The sequence below is a fragment of the Ochotona princeps genome, chromosome 18 (genome assembly GCF_030435755.1).
Source record: "Ochotona princeps isolate mOchPri1 chromosome 18, mOchPri1.hap1, whole genome shotgun sequence".
Classification (NCBI taxonomy): Eukaryota; Metazoa; Chordata; class Mammalia; order Lagomorpha; family Ochotonidae; genus Ochotona; species Ochotona princeps.
In genome coordinates, this window is record NC_080849.1 from 20,629,768 (window position 1) to 20,646,964 (window position 17,197).

A 17,197-nucleotide genomic window follows, 5' to 3' on the forward strand; every position below is an offset into this window, starting at 1 on the left:
CTCTGATAAATCAGGAAGGTATAAAATAATCCAGGGACAATGGCTTGTAGCACCACCTCTCTCTGTGCCTGCAGCTAGGCACCACAGGCCAATGTGCCCGGTGCACCAGCTGTGCATAGAGACCCCTGCCAGCAGCGAGCCCACCAGCTTGCTGCTCCCAGCTGTTTCTAAGGTCACAAGTCCCTTTAGACAGCTGCGCCTTTGGGTCCCCACATGCTGTCTACTCCTTGGGCAGTAAAATAAAGGTGCTCTTGAAATAGATGTATGCTCCCAGCTTAGCCCCATCCAGCCTGACTCTGTGACCTTGGCCCCACTTGACCTTCATTTGCTCATCTGTAAAATGGGTATCATATAGCCTTGCCTGCATTAAGAAGATAAAAGTGTTTTTGAAAAGTTAAGGACTAGTCCTGACACAGTAGTCTAGCAGCTAGAGTCCTCACCTTGTATGCGCTGTGATCCCACGGGCACTGGTTTATGTTCTGGCAGCCCTGCTTCCCATCTAGCTCCCTGCCTGTGGCCTGGGAAAGCAGTAGAGGATGGCCCAAAGCCTTGGGGCCTTGCAACCATGTGGGAGGCCTGGAAGAAGCTCTTGGTTTTGGATCGGCTCAGCTCCGGCTGTTGTTGCCACTTGGGGAGTGAGTCAACAGATGTAAGATCTTCCTCTGTCTCTCTTCCTCTCTGTAAATCTGCCTTTCCTATAAAAATAAATAAATATTTAAAATTAAAAAGAGGTCAAGAACTGCAAGCCACTCCATGGACTAGGGGGTGGGAGAAGTGGTCCTGGCACACCTGCTGTGAAGGAGGGGCTCCTCCAGGGGGTGATGATGGAGCAGGGACATCTGTACACCCCTACCGTACCCTGCAGCTCAGATGGGGGGCTGCCTTATCTTGCTGTCTCATGTGCACTTCCCTTGGGCCACACCCCCTTAGAGGAAACCTTCTTGTCTGTCCATCCTTAGGAGGATGGAAGCCCTATGATTGCTCTTAGACCTTGTGTGCCCAACCAGGCAATTGCAATGTGGAAGATGGGTCAGGAGCACAGCTTGGCACAGAGGACCAGTCAGGTGTGGGAGCTTCTGTCACTTTCAAGTGCTGTGACCTCAGACGTGTCAGCCACAGGCACGAGCCTGTGTTTCTCACCAGTGCAATGATCCCTGTTGGATGTGGGATGCAGATGGAGAGAGCCACGTGAGAACCAGGTCTTCTGCAGGGCGGGCTCAGCAGGCGCAGCATGCCACTAACCCAGCAACAAAATACTTGGGCCCCAGATGCGGGGCTGAAGAGAAAAACTATCTGTGGCTGAGATGAAAGCCCAGAAGTGCCTGCCTCCCAGGTCTGGCCCAGGCTGTGGCCTGGGCTACAGCCCTTGCCCGTTTTGTCCTGGGGCAGGGAACAGGGGCTGGGTGGGGGGCGGTGCACACATTCCAGCAGTGAAAGAACATCTGGATGGCCATGGTCTTTGGCAGAGGAAGAAAGCTCAGAACGAACTGCACAGGAAACCTGACAGGGGCCAGCTGAACTAGGGACCGTGGGCTCCTGGCATGTCCTGGCAGGGCAGCTGAGAGGGTGGGGCTGGCTTCACCCAGTGTGGGCGCTTTGCCTGGGGTGCTCTCAGCAGGTGGGGTGCAGGCTGCCCAGGCTTCAGCCCACATGTCTAGTCCCAGCCCCTGGGCCAACCAAGACTCAGGGGCACTTCAAGGCCAAGAGGTGTGGCTGCCCTCCTAGGGGGAACTGCTCAGGGCAGGGTGGGGTACATGCCAGGGCAGAGACCAGGGCCTGGCCAGCTGCTAGAGCCAGACCTCACCTCCCTGTCTCTGGCCCCAGGCCCACCACTCCCCTTCTCCCTGAGCTCGTGAGTGGCACTGTCTGCGACCACAGGGAGCACAGAGCTGCCCTGTGCACCCAGCTGGCTGCTGTCTAGCCCCATGCCCAAGGATACAAAGGAGAGCCATAGCCCTCCTCGCCCTCTGTGGTGCCCCTCCTGCTTCACCCTCATCCTCCCTGCAGCCACTCAGGGTACAGGTGGCTTGGAAACTGCAGATCTGGGCAGGGACAAAGTGTGTAGAACTGGGTGGGGGGAGTCTGCAGGCTGCGGCCAGCCCGAGCTGGGATGTGGCAGCTGGGATCCCCAGACCTGCTGCAGGGAGCAGGATTCAAACAGGTGGACAGTGGTCCCACCACCAAGGCCAGCCACGGAGGACAAGAAAGCCAAGGTACTCAATCAGGTCTCTGGCTGAGAGACCTGGGGCAGGTAGGCAACCTCTCCAGTCTCCATCCAGCAAGGACCACGAAGCTAGCCATCAGGATGAAGTGAACTAACCAAAGTGCCTTTATGAGTGACAGGATTTTCTGACTGATGGGGCTGGGACCATCCTTCTGTTTGTGACTTCACTCCCATTGCAGAGATGAGGAAACTGAGCTCAGGGAGAATGAGAGGCAGGCCTTTGCACCTCACCCCTGCCTACTGTCAATCAATTCCAGGCACAGAGCTGGCTGGGGTCAGCTTCTGTGTGATTCCCCTCCTGGGAAGGCAGGTTAGGCAGATCGTTGGGAGGAACTCTGAAAGATCAAAGACATCCAGACCCAGACAATGCAGAGCAGGCTCTTCCTGCCTCCCCACCCAGGCAGATCTTCTCTCTGTCTCGTTCCCAGTTCAGGCAGGGCCCTGCTTCTGGAAGCCTACTCAGATGCCCCCGCCCACAGGGCTCCATGGGGTCCCTATACCTCATCTGTACTTGGTGCTGAACCCCACCTCTGAGGTGGTTTGTGTGGGTCTCAGCTCCCTGGTGCACAGCCCTCTCATCAAACCCCTGAAGAAAAAGTCCACCTGCAACGGCAAGGTTCAAAGCCCCCTGTTTCTCACTGCTCCACAGGCAGACTTCAGGAAACAGTGTAGTGAGGATGAAATGGCTTCGAATCCTGGCTTAGATGCTTGTTGACTGTGTGGCCTTGGGCATATCATCCACCTCTCCACATCTCTTTATTTCAGCATTGGAGGTGCTGATAAAAATGTGCACCCTTCACAACGTCGTTGGTTGTGGAAGGATTAGGGGTATGTGACTGACGAGCGGCAGGTGCTCCAAAAGTGGACTGACTGCCCCTCGGTAGGGAGGGAGGAGAGCACAGGTGTCCAGGAAAGGATGTGCTCTCATCAGCAGGTGCAGAAATCCAGAACAGAGGGGTAAGAACTACCTTTGTCAGACAGGTTGTGGGGGCTGCAGACCTTCCCCCCGGAGGACAGAGGCCCTAGGCATGGCTGCTTCAGCCCTGTGCCCTCTGGGATGGCAGCCACAATGGCATCAAGCCCCCTGGCACTTGGGGGAGGTGTTCTTTTTAAAGTTTATATATTTGTTTGATGTATATATTGGGAGATTTTCCCACTGCTGTGACTGCACCGAGCCGAATCCAAAAGCCCAGAATTCCATCTGGTCTCCCCTGTGGGCAGCAGAGCCTCAAGTCCTTGAGCCATCAGCTGCTGCTTCCAAGGGGGTTGCTTTGCAGGAAGCTGAATCAGAAGCAGAACATCACAATGCAAGAGTCCCTAACATCCCCCGGGCAACACCCACCCCTCTCTCCTCTGTTTCTGAGCTCTGCTTCTCGCCTTTTCTCTCCTCGTTATTTTTGAATCACATATTTTTTGGGGGGGCTATCAGAGGCTCCTGTTTGCATCCAGCCTCTGTTGGCAGTTGAAATTTTTCTGCTTCTCTGTGTGTGTGTGTGTGTGTGTGTGTGTGTGTACAATATATTTGTGGGTACATATTATTCTTGGAGTTGCTCTGGTTGGGCCATGGCAGAAGGGATGCAGGGGAGGGCGTGGTGTGCCCTCTGGGACACTGCTGTCTTCTGGCCCACCAGGACCTGGGAATCTTAACGTCACCAGGGAAGTTCTCAAGGGGTGATGTCGGGGGGGGTGGTTAGGGGTGCTTCTCCCCAAAGAGACAATGGGACATGAAGTGGCAGCACCATGAGTCCCACCCCACCCCCAGGGTTATTCTCCTGTGTGGAACAACAGCACCAAGTACCCTACATCTGTTCCTTCAGGAAGGGAACAAAACCAGCCAAGTTGCAGGGAGAAGTCGCCACACAGCAGATCAGCCTTCAAGTTCAGTGTCAAGGGGAGCTGTTGCCCCTCCCCATCACCAGATCCACTATGTGCATCTAGCTCCCCGTGGTTTTGACACATGTTAGCAGGTTTGCCATGGCCACCCAGTCACAGCGTGGGGACCCAGCAACCTGGAGAGGAAGAGGAGCCTTTCTTGACCATCCGGCTGTGGCTTCCTAAACCCGGACCCCAAGGAGACACTGCTCAGAAGGACAGCAGATGAGACGGGTGCGTAGGTCACCCACTCTCCATCCACAGGCAGTTAGTGCAGCAAGAGAAGCTGGGCATCCACACACGTGCCAGCAGCTCCAGCTCCCCAGCTGAAGAAGGCAGAGAAGTGGCTGTGTTAGGCTCTGTGTGTAACACTGGCATCCCATATCAATCAGAGCGTGGGTTCAAGTCTCAACTATTGGGTTTCTGATTCGGCCCCCCAGTTAATGCATCCTAGGAGGCAGCAGATGATGGTCCAATTGCTTGAGCCCTGCTACTCATGTGGGGGACCCAGATGGAGTTTCTGGCTCTGGCCTGGCCCAGCTTGGACTATTGTAGACATTTGGAGTGTGAACTGACTGATTCAAGATCTCTCTCTCTCTTTCTTCTCTCTTACCACTCTGCCTTTAATGAAACAAGCCAGAGACAGGCTAAAGGAAGGTAGGGCTTTTTGTGAAAAGCATTTAAAACATTGTCTTTGAAGGCACATGTCCCCAAGGGGCAAGAAGATGGGGCTCTGCAGATAGAATACATTTCCCAGGAACACTTCTTACTTGGCAAAGGGGAGTGTCCTTGCCCACAGTCCCCTCACCCCACTCCGAGCGTCAGGACACCACTGCACTCCCAGTGGCTTCTTGGGGATCTCTTTAGTGAACCATCCACTAAAACTGAGCCAAAACTTCCTAGTTCCACTGGCTGGAGCCCTTAATCGCCCACGACACAACACTGCCCCACTGTGCATCACACCTCGGTTCTGTCAGTGGTTAATGCCACAAATACGGACGGTGGCACCTATGGCTGCTGGGCAGAGAGCTCTAAAACCTGGAGCTGAAAACACAGATTGCCTCTGTTTTCAGGAGCTTGTAAGGTTGCAGGGAAGGCGCCAGTCAGGAAAGCCGTAACCTGAGGGCCTGAGTGCCATTGGGGATCCCCTGTCACAGCACAGCTGGTGTCCAGGGCTGGTGAGCAGGTGCTGGCTGCTAGCAGGAGGTCTCTGTTCTTACTACACAGACCTCTCCACAGGGATGTTTGGGCGCCCTCACGCCTCCTTGGCAGCAAGCTCCCACAGGAAGAAGTGAAACTTAGTCCGGTTTCTCTTGTTGACACCAAATACTTCACAGAAAGGAGGTTCAGGTAGGTCATGGTTCTAGAAACCCCAAGAGCAGGACCAGGCCACAGCACCTGCCTGTTTGGATGAGGGCCTATACAGCGCCACCTCCTGGTGTCAAATGGGAAACAGCCACTCTTGCAAGGCTGACATTACTCTCTCCTGATGGTCCCCTGGCTCCCAGCACCATGACATTAGGCAGAATCCATTCCGTTGCCTCACTTAGTTTGGTTGTGTCTGCTGTCAAGCCATTCCACTTCTATACTTATCTGAGACTCAGATCCAGCCTGCATCCCTGCTGAGGAGCCTGTAGGACTGTCAGGTTCCCCTCTATCTGGCTAGAGGTAGGATGGGGGATGACTTACATTCTTGTTGAATTTAAATTTGTGTTTTTAGGTAAAATGTCTCACAGGTTCATGTAAATTAGATATTAAAGATACTAGGCACACACATATTGTATGGTTAGAGTCAGAGGGAGAGATCTTCCATCTGCTGGCTTACTCCCCAGATGGCTGCAGTAGCCAGGGCTGGGCCAACCAAAGCCAAGAACTTCATCCACTTCATGCCCACGTGCATGGCAGCCCTCAAGCACTTGGGCCATCTTACTCTGCTTTTCTGCTATGCCACAACACCAGCTCCCAGGATATTAGTATTTTTTTAACAATGAGATCAACAATTGGAAGTAGGAAATAAAGTCAGGAAGCAAAACATGCAACAAGTGCCCCACCACCACCTTTGCTTGCTGAAAAGGAACCTGAAAATGGGCCTGAGCTTCCTAGTAGCCAGTGCAAAAAGTGAATGCATCTGTGAGAGTTAGAGGGTTCTTGCAGCAAACCAGAGCATTTGCCAGCAGGAGGTGCCACACAACCCTGCATGGAAGTCGATCTTGTCCCTGCAGCATGCCCAGGGGAGAGGGAAGAAGGTGGCTTTCTTGTGGCTGTTCGTCCTGGTTTTCCACAGATGCACAATGAAAAAGTGAAATTCAGGCAAGCAACTGTGAGATTGCCCAGTGGTTTCCCATAGCTCCCCACGGAGAAACCAGGAGTCTATAGCCCAGTGGCAAGGGAAGGCCCCAGCATGGTGGGCACCAGCTCTGCTGCCAAGTCCCCCCGTGTCTCGCAGCCCACGCGCTAACCCCCATTTCCCTCCCCTTTGTGTGTGTATTCCCAGGGCTCTGGCTGAGAACATGGCCAGCGGCATCGACGAGCTCATTGGCATCCCTTTCCCCAACCACAGCAGCGAGGTGCTGTGCAGCCTCAACGAGCAGCGGCACGCCGGGCTACTGTGCGACGTGCTGCTGGTGGTGCAGCAGCAGGAATACCGCACGCACCGCTCCGTGCTGGCCGCCTGTAGCAAATACTTCAAGAAGCTCTTCACAGCCGGCACCCTGGCCAGTCAACCCTACGTCTATGAGATCGACTTTGTGCAGCCTGAGGCGCTGGCTGCCATCCTGGAGTTCGCCTACACCTCTACGCTCACCATCACCGCCGCCAACGTCAAACACATCCTCAACGCCGCCCGCATGCTGGAGATCCAGTGCATCGTCAATGTCTGCCTGGAGATCATGGAGCCCAGCGGAGAGGGCGGGGAGGAGGATGACAAGGAGGATGACGACGACGATGAGGACGATGAGGATGATGAGGAGGAGGACGAAGAGGAAGAGGAGGAGGAGGAGGAGGAGGAGGAGGAAGATGATGACACAGAGGACTTCGCCGATCAAGAAAACCTGCCTGACCCCCAGGACATTAACTGCCGCCAAAGCCCCTCCAAGACGGACCACCTCACAGAGAAGGCATACTCCGACGCCCCGAGCGACTTCCCCGATGCCTTTCCGGCCAGTGGCCCTGGCCACCTGGGTGTGATCCGGGACTTCTCCATTGAGTCCCTACTGAGAGAGAACCTGTACCCCAAAGCTGGCATCCCTGATCGGAGACCCTCCCTTTCTCCCTTTGCCCCAGACTTCTTCCCCCATCTCTGGCCAGGCGACTTTGGGGCCTTCACCCAGCTGCCGGAGCAGCCCATGGAGCCCCTGGACAACACGCCCCTAGATCTGGTCATCAGAAGCCGCAAGATCAAGGAGGAGGAGAAAGAGGAGCTGCCCCCACCCCCGCCGCCCTTCCCCAATGACTTCCTGAAGGATGTATTCCCTGAGCTGCCCGGGGGGCCGCTGGGCCCCATCAAGGCAGAGAACGACTATGGTGCCTATCTCAACTTCCTGAGTGCCGCCCACTTGGGCAGCCTCTTCCCACCCTGGCCGCTGGTGGAGGAGCGCAAGTTGAAACCCAAGGCCTCACAGCAGTGCCCCATCTGCCACAAGATCATCATGGGGGCCGGGAAACTGCCGCGGCACATGAGGACACACACCGGGGAGAAGCCATACATGTGCAACATCTGCGAGGTCCGCTTTACCAGGTGCGCACCTGCTGCCCGTGGTGGGAGGTTGCAGGGGAGTGCTGGGCAGGGGCCAGAGGCTGTGGGCATGGCCCACCTGGGTGCTAGGCACATGGGCTGCTGGGCACTGCCCGGTTGCACTGCCTGGGAGCACTGATCCTCAGACCCTTTTGAGGAGCTTTCTCAGACACCAGGGTACATAGAAGGTGGCAGAACATGGAGTTGTTATAAGTTGATGCTGGTGTCAAAAAGTTTCTGAAATCTACACCTCTGAGGGGGTCTTCATGAAGTCCATCAAAGAGCATGTTATGAAAAAAAAAAGTACGATTTCAAAACTGATAGCACTGAAATTGGCTTACCTTTTCACTCCATCTCTATGAACTTGGAGAAGTAGTCTCCTACAATATCAGCTAGAAACCCAAGTCAGAAAAGGCAGGAGCTGAGCTGCTATGGCTGAGTCAGAGTTGGGGGCAGCCTTGGCCCCTGCTGGCTCAGCCTCACTGCCCTTCCCAGCTGCATGTGCCTGTGACCTAGGTGGAATGTTTCTCTTTTAAGATTTGTTTTAGTTCTATTCAAAATGCAAAGCTACAGAGAAAGAGAAAAGAAAGAGATCTTCCATCTGCTGGATCACTCCCCAAACAGCTGCAATAAACTGGAGCTGGACCAATCCTAAGCCAGGAGCTTCTTCTAGGTCTCCCATGCGAGTGTAGGATCCCAAGGCTTTGGGCCATCCTCTACTGCTTTCCCAGGCCATAAGCAGGGAGCTGGATGGGAAGTAGAACAGCTGAAACTAGAACCAGTGCTCATATGGGGTGCTGGTCCTGCAGGTGACAGATTAACCCACTATGCCAGGGTACTGGCCCCAGTCCCTTCATTTCATTCCTAGTGGCAGTGGCGGCTACTCCACACTTGGCCTGTTATGCCCTCCAGGGCTGCCCTAGGCATACCTCCCTAGCTCTCTCCCCAGCCAGGCCTTACTATTTTAGTTCCAATCCTTAAATGTCAGGGCTGAGACTAGAACCCCACTTCACCAGAAGACAACAGAGACCCCCAACAGGGCCTATCCAACATTCTGGAGCTGGACCTCAGAAACATGGTTCCTCTTATGTCTATGGGGCAGAGCCACTTGGTGCTACTACAGAACTGGACAATCTGAGCGTTATCAGCATTTCCTCTTTCATAGACTCCCCTTTAGCCCATGTGGTTGTGGCCTCCTCCACACAGCAGCATTTGTGGGCAGCACTGATTGGTGGGATGGTACGTGGCAGATCCTACCACTGCCAGCCCTTGATGGGCCTCACTTGGATAAATGACATGAGTGGTCCCTTTGGCAAGCTGCACACAGTAGGGAGGATTCGAACAGGTAATGTTGCAGCAGGTGGACCTGGTGTGCTCAGAGCTAGGTGATCCTGGCAAACCCTTCCCCCATGCTGCCTGCGTCCCTGGAAGAACCCACCTGGTGGTACACATTGGTCTCATTGCCTAGCATCCTCCTGAAAATTTCTCTCATTGTTTAGCTTTTCCTGGCCAGGCCCCTGAAAGCTTTGTCCTCTGAGAATGCAATGACATATGGTGCCACAGGCTGGGTGTCAAGCCAAGGGCTGTGGTTTCCCGAGAGGAAACAAGATGGGGCCCAGCAAGCAGCGGCCCCAGTGTCAGTGATGGTGGCATTGCCAAGGCCTCCACAGACACGTCGTGACGGCCTGGAAGGGCTGCCAGGATTGTTCCAGGGTACCCTCCGGCCCTGCTCACATTGCTTCTGTCCCAGGTACTTCCCCATGATGCTGGAGGGAGCAGCAGCAGTGAGAGATATAGCGGAGTAGAGCCCCATAGCCGGAACATCCCCCTTCCTTCCTCTGGGCCACCCAAGCCTTGTTGGCCTCAGCGACTCTGCTCCTGTCACCCCACAGGACAGCAGGCCTGAGCTCCACCAGCTCAGTGCTACCCCAACAGGCCAGAACACCTGAACAAAGCCACTGACATGACACAGGGCCAGCAAACAGACATGAGCACTAGATGAAGGCCAGATTCAAGGACGGTTCACACACCTGCAGCCTGTGCCACAGCGCACCCCCGCCGGCCCCTTGAATGGCTGCAAAGCCTTAGACCAGATCCAGCGGCTGAGGGTACCAGCCATGCCTCCTGCCACCTCATGCCTGCCCCACCCCAGGCAGATGGCCAACCCTGGGAGCCCCTCTCCTCCCTTCAGAAAAGACCCAGACTGGTGGCTGTGACAGATGCGCACGGCCCTGCACCCCGCATCCCCAGCACCCCTACCCGCTGCCTTCCATGTCCACTTCATCCCTCTGGACCCTGCTACAAAGCCCTGGCTGGTCTGTAGGCACTGTCTCCCTAGGGAAAGTTGAGCCTTAGTCACTATAGACAGACAACTCCCTCTCAGAACATTCTTCAGGGCCTCCCTGTTCACACAGCAGCTCGAAGCCGTAGGGAGGAGACATTCCAGAACCTTCTCTCCCAGCACATTCCTGGTGGGCAGTAAGGTGAACTCTGAGTGCACTGTCCCCCTTCAGGGAGAGATGAACCCAGGGGAGGTTGCAGGAGGCGGCCGTTCTGACCACCCAGCCATGCATCCTGCCCTCCCTTAGCCACTCTTGCATGCAGGGTGATAGTCATCTGGGCCCGGGGCTGTCTCAGCTGCAGCGGCTACATTCCAGACCCCACACGCACCTCTTCTTGCATGCATGCTTCCCCCCCCCCCCCCGGGCTCTGACCCTGCAGAGGTGAGCTCTGGAGTGTACCACTGTCCCGCCCTGTCCCCCCTGACCCCCATACCCGGCCTCCCCAGGATCTGAGAACTGGGGTCGGGGAGGGCAGGGAGGAGGGGGAGCGGCCTCCCCAGGCTGCCTACCACAAGGGACCTTATTGCTTTCTCACTGGGCTGGGGCTGGGACCACCATGTGCTGCCCTTCACTGCCCTCCCAAGCACTGGTCCTTTGCTTCTCAGCCCTCTACAGGGCCCTGAAGGGCTCTTTGCTGGACCCATGCCCAGGTGGAGGTTTGCCCATAGCCAAGCCTCCAGGGCAGCCTCTCCACAGGGGCCTGCTCTGTCGCTGTGGGGGCCTTTCAGTGGCGGTGGTCACCACATGCCCACTGGGTTGCAGGCTAGGGGATCTGCACCCTGCCTGTCCAGCCTCTGCCCGGGGCTTCTAGGGAACATGGCTGGCCAGTCACCCCCCTCTGCTGCCCGGAGCTTGCTCCCCCATGTGCCCCCTCCCAGCCGCTGCAATGCCCTCCTTGCATGCCTGCTGCCCACTCCTCCACCCAGCAGCCAGCCATGCTCCAAACAAGGACAGAAGCCCAGATTGCTTCCCCATGTGACCCCTCCCCTTATTTTCTGTTGAGTTCTCCCTCCCACCGCTAGCAGCTCTGGGAACCTGATTAACAGAATGTAATGTCATTAGCCAGGGCCGCAGGAAGAGCGCTCGGCACCAAGGCCAAGAGGCCCTGGGCGGATGCTGCGGGCAAGCGGCCTGCCCTGGGCAGGGGGTGGGGATGGAGGTAGGGGTCTCACTGGAGACCGTGCACCCCAGACCCAGGCTTCGTAACCCCCACCCCTTGCTTCCATTCAGGAAATGAGCTCATGCAGACTTGCATCTTTCCCGACAGTGAGCTTTCTCTGAGCTGGAAGGGGGTCAGCGTATGACCTCGTCTAGGTGCCTGGGGAGGGGCGGAGGAAGAGAGATGAGATGGTAGACAGAAGCATCCAGGCCAGGAAGGAGAATGTGGGCATTGTTGGGGGGGACTTGGGAGATTGGCCTTGCCAGTCGCTGATTCATCAACAAACATACAGTGAGCACCCCTGATGCTGGACGGAGTGTACAGGTGTCTTAGCGGGGTCCGTGCACTGTGCCCAGCAGGCCCCAGAGTGTCACTGACTCAGCAGACACAAAGGGCCTGGAGTGGCCATCAGAGGCCCTGTCCAGGCCTGGCACTGCCTCTCATCAGCCCCGTAACCTCACCCAGGTCCCCTCCCCTCTTTCCGGGAATAACTCCAGAAGATTGACATAGGCGCTACCCAAGCTGGCTCTAATTAAGGGAACCCTTGAGCACGTTGCTGTACCTCTCTTCTTCGCTTTCTATGACAGGTCGACCACGCCCACCTCCCAGCCTACCCCGCCTCCCCAAACTGCCAGAAGTCCATGAACCTGAAGCCCTTTCTTACATCTGCTGCAGTCGCTGCCCCCTTGGCCACGAACTTGTGCCTGCCATGGCATCCTACTGACCACTGCCCTAATAAACAGAGCTCTGGGAAGCCGGGACAGGCAGTGGCTCTGCAGGCAGGAGAGGAAATGACTTGTGGAATGACTCTCGTCCTGGAAATAACAGGCGAGAGAGAAAAGCCACTCCCGTCTGCCAGGAGCACCTGAGTGGGCCCACCAAGGGCCGCAGAAGGCGCCCCGCCTGCTAGGAGAGCAATGTGGACACTATGAGATCACCAGGGTGCAGGAGAGGAACCTGTGACTCGTCATCTTGTGGCTCCCTCTTCCCCTCGGCTGAGGGGCAGTGTTTAGGCCACAGGTATACTAGAAGGGCAGGGATATGGCTAATGGCACAAGACCCATGTAGTCAGGGCAAGGTTTGTAAAGAATTGCCCTTGAATTTGATCTTGAAAGATGGAGCATTGGGGATTGATGGCAGGAGACATTTCAAGCAGGCTGTTTTGCAACAGTGAACTTGGAGATGGAAGAAAGGGGTGTACATGGAGAACTGGGGAAGCAAGAGGCATGCTGGCATCTGGACTTGGCCTTCTGCTGGGGCCCTGAGCACAGAGCCTGCAGTGTTAAACACCTGAGACCCAGCGGGTACAGAGTGAAGCTTTAAGAAGCGTTCACACTGGGATATGACCGGCTCTGTGCTGGTGGCCCAGCAGTCCAGCTTGTTCTAGCAGGCGATCAGAGACTCAGAGTTAGCCAGAGCGTGGCCTGCAAGGGGTGTGGGTGCAGACAGGAGGCTGGCAGAGTTTGAAAAGCCATGCACAGTCCAAGTCAGCCCCTGGGACCATCGGAATCCCGGCCTCCATACCTGAGAGAAGTAACCAAGCGCACAATCCCTGAGGCTCATCCTAGCTGAGCAAGGGCAGAACAGCAGCTTCCAGAAAGTTCATGTCCTCCCCCCTTACCCAGTGGCTGACACTCACAACCCACCAGGGGTCCCAAGGGTGCAGCCCAGTTGCCCTCTTAGAGATGAGTAACCCTAGGCACAGGGTCCTGGTCCAGCTCTCCTTCAATGCCCATGTCCTGACACCCACACGAAAGTGTCTCTGTGGCCTTACAAAACCACTCTCTCTCTGATTACTCCTTTCCCTGCCTGGGAAGAGTGGGATCTGGCTGGGACCCATGCTGTGGGGGGGGCATGGCCCCAGGAGGTTAAAATGGGTCTGCTGGACTGGAGGATCCCTAAAGGCTTTTTCCAGAACAGGCTTATTCTGAGCTCTGCCCATCCCACCCACCCACTCCTCATTCTTTCCTCATGCCCCATGAAAGTCACCAATAGGGAAGGATGGCTTTGCCCAGGGCCTGGTGTCTCCCACGGGCATTGTCCTCTTCTCATGGCTCCATCTGCACCCTCTTGCTCATCCCCCAGAGCACAAAGCAAACCATTCCCAGTCATCTCCAGGCCCCCCATGCCTTGAGGGCTGGGTACCCCTAGAAAGCCCTCAGTTTCTATGCCCTCTACTCTGCCTCTGTCTAGATGAGGCAGATCAGGCTGGCTGTGCCAGCTTTGACTCTGCACCAGCCCTGGCCAGTGAGGACAGGAATCCAGCCCTCACTGTACCTCTGCATGTAACTTCCCTGAAGGTCAGCCAGCCAGTTGCTTGGGGATCTGCAGCTGGGGCCCAGGATGGGGACCCACACCTGCACTGTACTTTGCTTCTGAATAGTACCCACCCTAGCCATTGGCACAGCAGTCAGCCACCCACCCCTACAAGGACATTAGAAACATCTTTTGTGGACTTGGGTTGATCACCATGGAAATGGGATTGATTTCCAATGGCCTCCTGATGGGTTGGAGAGATTCTGTGAGTATTTAGTGTAGGCCTCAACATCTGCAGATTTGCTGGTTGCATTGCCCGTTGTTGAACAGTGATTCTAGGGGACTGTTCTACCAACTCTAAGAGGGATTTGCAAAGACAAGGGGTTCATTCCTGAGGTGTAAGCAGGTGGATGATCCCAAGCTGAGCTCTCTGCCAGGCCTGCCTGACATCAGTGGCCACTGAGGAAGGCACCTGGCCACCTGGCCTGCCTGGTGCAGAGACCCAAGGGACCGAACAGTGGCATCTCTGTAGGTTATGCTTCTGGGCACGCCCCCTTATGCTTCTCACCAAGGGGCAAAGTGAGCAAAGAGACCCTGACTGCAGCCCTGAGTTCTGGTCTCAGCACTGCCAGCACTGCCAAGTGCCCCTCGCTGGGCCCCGATGTGTCCACCCACAGAACGGAGGGTCACCGCAGTCAACAGGGTCTCTGCGTGCTACCCATGGCCAGTGACAGCGGCTGACAGCTTGTCAGCAATGCAAACTCCCTGCACCCACCTTCCTGAACCACAGTCTCAGGGAGAGGGACCCAGTGCCCCACACATGTCAGGATCAGGTGCCAGCTCAGGTTGGATGCCACAAGCCCCCCTTTTCTGCTCAAAAACCCAACTGTCCAAAGCAAATCTGGGTTCAGATCATGAGGAGTGAACAGTCCCAGCGGTGGGAGGGAGGCAGTTCTGGTGGTAAAGGAGACCAGCTGCCACTGCCCTCCCTGTCTGCCCACTCTGCCCTTGCCCCCACCCCCACTCCCTGCTGTACTCCTGCCAGGCCCACACACAGGTACACACACACACACACACACACACACACACACACACACCCTTTTTTCTCCTGCCCCCACCCCTGGAGAATTCTTTTAGAAAATGAGAACCAGTGAGACCCCTAGTGGCCAGGGGACACCAGGAACCAGATCCTAATTGGGTCCTGCTGAGGTTGGATCACACGTGGCAGTGTCAGGGAGGACAGCCGGGCTCCGCATCTGCTGTGACCTCAAAGCCCAGACCACAATTATAGGCTGCAGCTCCACCCCAGCCACACCTGGCAGGAGGAGATGGCAGGTGCAGAAGGTGCCAAGCCAAGCCAAGACTTAATGCCCTGTTTAGGAGAACAGCCCTGCAGTGCCAGTCCCCCTTGCTGGACTCCCAGCAGGTGCACCATGACACCAGCATCACACTAGCCCTGGTTCTCTTCCCTCGGCCCCAGACCATGGAGACTGCCACTCTGGCTTCAGCCTTGGATCTGCACAGAGAGGTTAAATTAGCTTGCTGGAGGTCACCCAGCAAGTTGGTGATGGGCTTGCACCTGGGGAAGGGGCTCCCAGACTCGCCAGAGGAGCCCCACCCCGTACCATACCTTCACTCTGAACAATACCATTAAGCCCTCCAAAGCTCTGCCCCGGATTAGACCGCATTCCTGGTTGCACCTGGCTCTTTTGTAAAGCCCGAAATTGTCTGCAGCCAAAGCCCGGAGCCCAGGGCTTAGGAGAAGAAACCACCGTGTAGGAGATGCGAACAAGGTGTGCCCGGGCCCCTGCGCAGCCCTTCCAGACTAGCACTGGGCACAGACAGCGCAACAGCCCAGAGGGTGGGGGCTGGGAGGAGGGGGTCATGGGCAACAGCACAGGGCACGGGGTGAGGGTAGGGAAGGTGACTCCTGTGTGGGCAGAGTGGAAGTGTGCCAGTCATGGCAGTTGCACCAACAGGGGACCAGGGCAGGTGCCCATCGCAGACACCTGCCCTGGAGAGGGGGACTCCAAGCCTTGGCATCCACGTGAGGGATGGGCAGTCAGGATCCTACCCCTTCCCAAGTGGTAATCACACGGTTCCAGGGGCAAGGCAGCGGCTGAAGGAAGCTCCTGGTCATGGCAATAGGGAACCTTGGAAGGCTCTGGAGGGGGATGGGTGTGGTGCACACCCGGAGCTGGGCCAGGACTGACACCCTGACTGTGCCTTGCAGGCAGGACAAGCTCAAGATCCACATGCGGAAGCACACAGGAGAGCGGCCCTACCTGTGCATCCACTGCAACGCCAAGTTCGTGCACAACTACGACCTCAAGAACCACATGCGCATCCACACGGGGGTGCGGCCCTACCAGTGCGAGTTTTGCTACAAGAGCTTCACGCGCTCCGACCACCTGCACCGCCACATCAAGCGCCAGAGCTGCCGCATGGCGCGGCCCCGGCGAGGCCGCAAGCCCGCTGCCTGGAGGGCGGCCAGCCTGCTCTTCGGGCCCGGTGGCCCCGCACCCGACAAGGCGGCCTTCATGATGCCGCCCACTCTGGGAGACGTGGGCGGCCACCTGGGCGGCGCCACCATGTGCCTGCCCGGCCCTAGCCCTGCCAAGCACTTCCTGGCGGCGCCCAAGGGTACGCTGAGCCTGCAGGAGCTTGAGCGTCAGTTCCAGGAGACCCAGATGAAGCTGTTTGGCCATGCACAGCTGGAGGCCGAGCGGAACGCTGGCGGCCTCCTGGCCCTGGCCCTGGCTGAGGACGTGGCGGCGGCGGCACGGCCCTACTTCCCCCTGCCCGACCCGTGGGCCGCGGGCCTGGCCGGGCTGCCGGGGCTCGCAGGCCTCAACCACGTGGCCTCCATGTCCGAAGCCAACAACTAGCCTGGTCCTTGCCCACCCCTCGCTGTCCACCTGCTCAGTCTCCTGTCTGCCCAGGCCCACCCTCCCATTTTGCAAAGGGAAAATGGGAATAGAGATGTGTTCGCAGCAACAGTATTTCCCTGGCCTCCAGGGCACCTGTCTCCCCTTGCTCAGCCGCTGGGGCTGCATCTCCTGCCACTCAGACAAAAGTGCCCTGCTGGCAGGGAGGCCTCCCAGAGACAGGAGCCAGGCCCAGCATCTGGGCCCATGTTCCCCTTACATGCCCTTGACGTTGGGCAGGTAGGCTAACCCGCTGTGCCTCGGTACCATCCTGCTCTGAAGGGAGCTGGTGATTTAAGGTTCACCACACACACACATGCATACACAACATGAACACACAGGTGCATCGAGACATGTATGCACACAGAAAGGTGAGCACACATCAACACATGTACACACACCTGTACACACACACACATCTGCCTATCCCTCCAGAGAGGCCTGCAGGCACAGGAGCTTTGGGCTCCCCAGGGCGCTGCACATTTTCTCTCCACCCATACATTATTAAGCAGACAGGAAAACCAGGAGCAAGGCAGCAGGGCTTCGCTGGCCCATCCCACAGGACACTGACCGCCTTCCTGACAGGCCCCCTGGGGACCCGGCTCAGCACCCACCTCCCTGGAGCCTTCCCCAGAGCAGCCCTCAATGACTGCTGCCTGTTGCCAGGCGAGCCAGGGCTTGTGG

The 17,197-nt window shown here is 56.9% G+C and overlaps 1 protein-coding gene across 4 annotated transcripts in view; it reads left to right on the plus strand.

Moving 5' to 3' along the window:
- The window catches only part of ZBTB7C (zinc finger and BTB domain containing 7C), a 279,974-nt gene extending 263,000 nt beyond the window's left edge, over window positions 1-16,974 (plus strand). For all 4 annotated transcript variants that reach the window (XM_058677027.1, XM_058677025.1, XM_058677024.1 and 1 more), the window contains 2 exons: window positions 6,591-7,832; window positions 15,820-16,974. In XM_058677027.1, the coding sequence (XP_058533010.1) occupies window positions 6,607-7,832; window positions 15,820-16,474 (1,881 nt within the window). In that variant the 5' untranslated portion in view covers window positions 6,591-6,606 and the 3' untranslated portion in view covers window positions 16,475-16,974. The remainder of the gene's footprint in view (window positions 1-6,590; window positions 7,833-15,819) is intronic.
- Window positions 16,975-17,197: the final 223 nt, after the last annotated feature.